The following is a 2,821-nucleotide window of genomic DNA, read 5'->3' on the forward strand; positions in this document are numbered from 1 at the left end:
CTCAGTTCTCTGTAAAGAACTAGTAGGGGGAAAGTAGTAAGGCAAAATTTACATTTTAATAAAGAAAAATAAATGTGAGAAGAGCATACAAATTTTAAATTAAAAAAAAGAGCCTAAGATCCTAAATTAACCCTTATGAAAAGATAATTATCCCTATTAATGGGACACTATTTATAACCCCGCAGACGGCAATAACATGGTTGGTAATTTTCTGAGTGTTTCAAGACAAGGAGTTCTTCTGCCCTGAAATTCATTATATTTCTTCCTGGTGGACATAGGCCATGGTCATTTAAGAATATATTTAATCTTTAGGAAAATTATCAATACTGGTAAACTTTTTAGAAGAACACTTTATATTTTTAGAGGACTGTTAAGTCACAGGAAGCCTGAGGGGAAGGTACAGAGATTTTCCATATGCCCCCTGCCCCACATGCACACAATCCTACCCCCCACCCCCACGATCCCACCCCCGCTCTCTGCATCCTTTCCCCAGCAGGGGACAGCTGTCACAATCCATGAAACTACCCTGCACAGTGTTATCACCCAGAGTCTATGCTGGGTTCACTCTTGGTGGACCCCGTACAGGCTTGAATCAATGCATCCATCTTCGGGGTAGCGTGCAGAGGACTTTTGATGCCCTAAACATCCCCTGGGTCCCGGCCGATTTGTCCCTGGCGACCACTGATCTCTTTACTGTCTCCATAGTTTTGCCTTGAGACAGAATGTCCTACAGTTGAGATCAGACAGTATGGAGCCTTTTCAGATGGGCCTCTTTGACTTAGCAATAGGCATTGTAAGTTCCTCTCTGTATTTCCCAGCTTGAAAACGCATTTCTGTTAAGTGCTGTATAATATCCCAGCTTGCAGATGGCCTCATCTCCTGAAGGATGTCGCGGCCACATGCAAGTTTTAGCAAATACGAACGCAGCTGTTAGAAACATCCACAGGCCGGTGGCAGGGGCGTAAGTTTTCTGCTCCTTTGGATAAATCCCAAGGAGCACAGCTGCTCTATCACACAGGAAGAGTATGTGTGGTTTTGTAAGAATCTGCTGCACCATTTGGCATTCCTGTTCTGATAAGTTTTAAAAACTTTTATGTAGCTATTAACGTCAGTAATCCAAAAACATTGAGGAATCAAAAAAAATTATCCTTTAATTAGCAAACCTGGGAGGAAGCCACGTTAGGACTGAGACCAAGGCAGAGACCCAAAGATCAGCTGGTTTTTGCTTGTCAGACTGGAAACACGGGAGACACAGTTTACTCTTCAGATCCTGATCCCAGGTAGGGGGGTGCACACTGGCTTCATTTCATCCAAGGACCTCGCTCCAGGGAGTTCACGGCATCCTCAATTTTGAGCATCGCTCATTCCTGTCGCTGGCGGTGCCATTGGGCCACAGACCGGCGCACCCACCGGGCCCTGAGCTTGCATAAGTAACAGCCATAAATCACGACCTCCGTGAAGTCCAAGGGTTCCAGAACCTTGAGCTCGAGTGTGACTTTGCTCACTCGCTCGATGTACAGGATTTGAGATCCTGCTGGGCCAAGCAGAGCCTCCAAGGGCTGGGTCTGGATGTGCAACACCTCGGGATCTTTTAAGTCTTCCGGGCCTTCTACCCACGGTGGAATATCTTTTCGTTCTGGTAGCATCCCCATCTGGAAAGCCTCAAAACTAACCTCTCTCCAACCTGGGCTAGGCCTGAGTCACTGTGGGTCTCCACGCCAGAAGCAACATTGAGGAAATTTTTAAGAGAAGGACAATGATCCAATGTGCCAGGAGACGCCTGGGTGGCTCAGTCGGTTGGGCATCTGCCTTCAGCTCAGGTCATGTTCCCGGGGTTCTGGGATTGAGTCCCACATGGGGCTCCCTGCTCAGTGGGGAGCCTGCTTCTCCCTCTCTTTCTGCCTGCTGCTCCCCCTGCTTGTGCTATCTCTTTCTCTAATAAATAAATAAAATAATATCTTAAAAAAAATAAAATGCGTCAGTAGTTAGGACAGGATTCTGCCTCACAGGAGCTCACTGTATCGTCACTTTTAAAGGTTTTTTTTTGTTTGTTTGTTTTTTGTTTTTGACAGACAGAGATCACAAGCAGGCAGTGAGGCAGGCAGAGAGAGAGGAGGAAGCAGGCTCCCCGCAGAGCAGAGAGCCCGATACTGGGGCTCCATCCCAGGACCCTGAGATCATGACCCAAACCGAAGGCAGAGGCTTTTAACCCACTGAGCCACCCAGGCGCCCCTGTATCGTCACTTTTAAACACTCTTTTCTCCCCAACTCCCTCCCTTGTCTGCGTGCTCCTGTGCCTCACTTTGTGTCATACCACCCCAAAGGCCAGCTTTGCCAGAGTCCCTGTTTTGTCCCCAACACACAGCCAGCAAGAATGGCCTTATAAGGACACTGAGCTCAAAGTGAATTTTTAAGAGATGCCTTAAGCTCCCACTCCCACCTCGTTTTTCCAGGAAAATAAACATCCATTAAAGATTCACTTCTTTGTGCGCAGGTAGGGTCCAGAAGTCAGCATTTAAGACTCAGGCCTCCCTGGGAGGGAAAGACACACCACCATAAACTGTCCTGTGGTCAGGACAGACCACACTATCCTGTGGTCGCCTGTATCAGGATATGCTAACCTGTCCCCTTCTGTGGCCCTGAGGGAAGAGGGATGCTGGTGGCCTTCAAACAACAAGAATCAGATTTGGAGGGTTGTCAGGCTGGTTTGGAGAAGATACAGCGGGGATCCGCAGGTGGGCACTAGACAGCTCGGTGGGAAGCTTGCCTGGGCGAGAGACTGGGGAGAAAGTTTTGGAGCAAAAGAGCAACATTGTTGCTT

At 47.9% G+C, this 2,821-nt stretch overlaps 1 protein-coding gene across 1 annotated transcript; it reads right to left on the reverse strand.

Moving 5' to 3' along the window:
- Window positions 1–1,361: 1,361 nt before the first annotated feature.
- On the reverse strand, window positions 1,362–1,652 carry LOC122892496 (developmental pluripotency-associated 5 protein-like). Its single transcript, XM_044229102.1, has one exon. The coding sequence runs from the start codon at window positions 1,650–1,652 to the stop codon at window positions 1,362–1,364; it is 291 nt and encodes a 96-aa protein (XP_044085037.1).
- Window positions 1,653–2,821: the final 1,169 nt, after the last annotated feature.

This window comes from Neovison vison, chromosome 12 (genome assembly GCF_020171115.1).
Source record: "Neovison vison isolate M4711 chromosome 12, ASM_NN_V1, whole genome shotgun sequence".
Lineage (NCBI taxonomy): Eukaryota > Metazoa > Chordata > Mammalia > Carnivora > Mustelidae > Neogale > Neogale vison.

Excerpts from the sequence above, each read along its gene's own strand:
- LOC122892496 (XM_044229102.1), bottom strand. The coding sequence starts at position 1,652 with ATGGGGATGCTACCAGAACGAAAAGATATTCCACCGTGGGTAGAAGGC.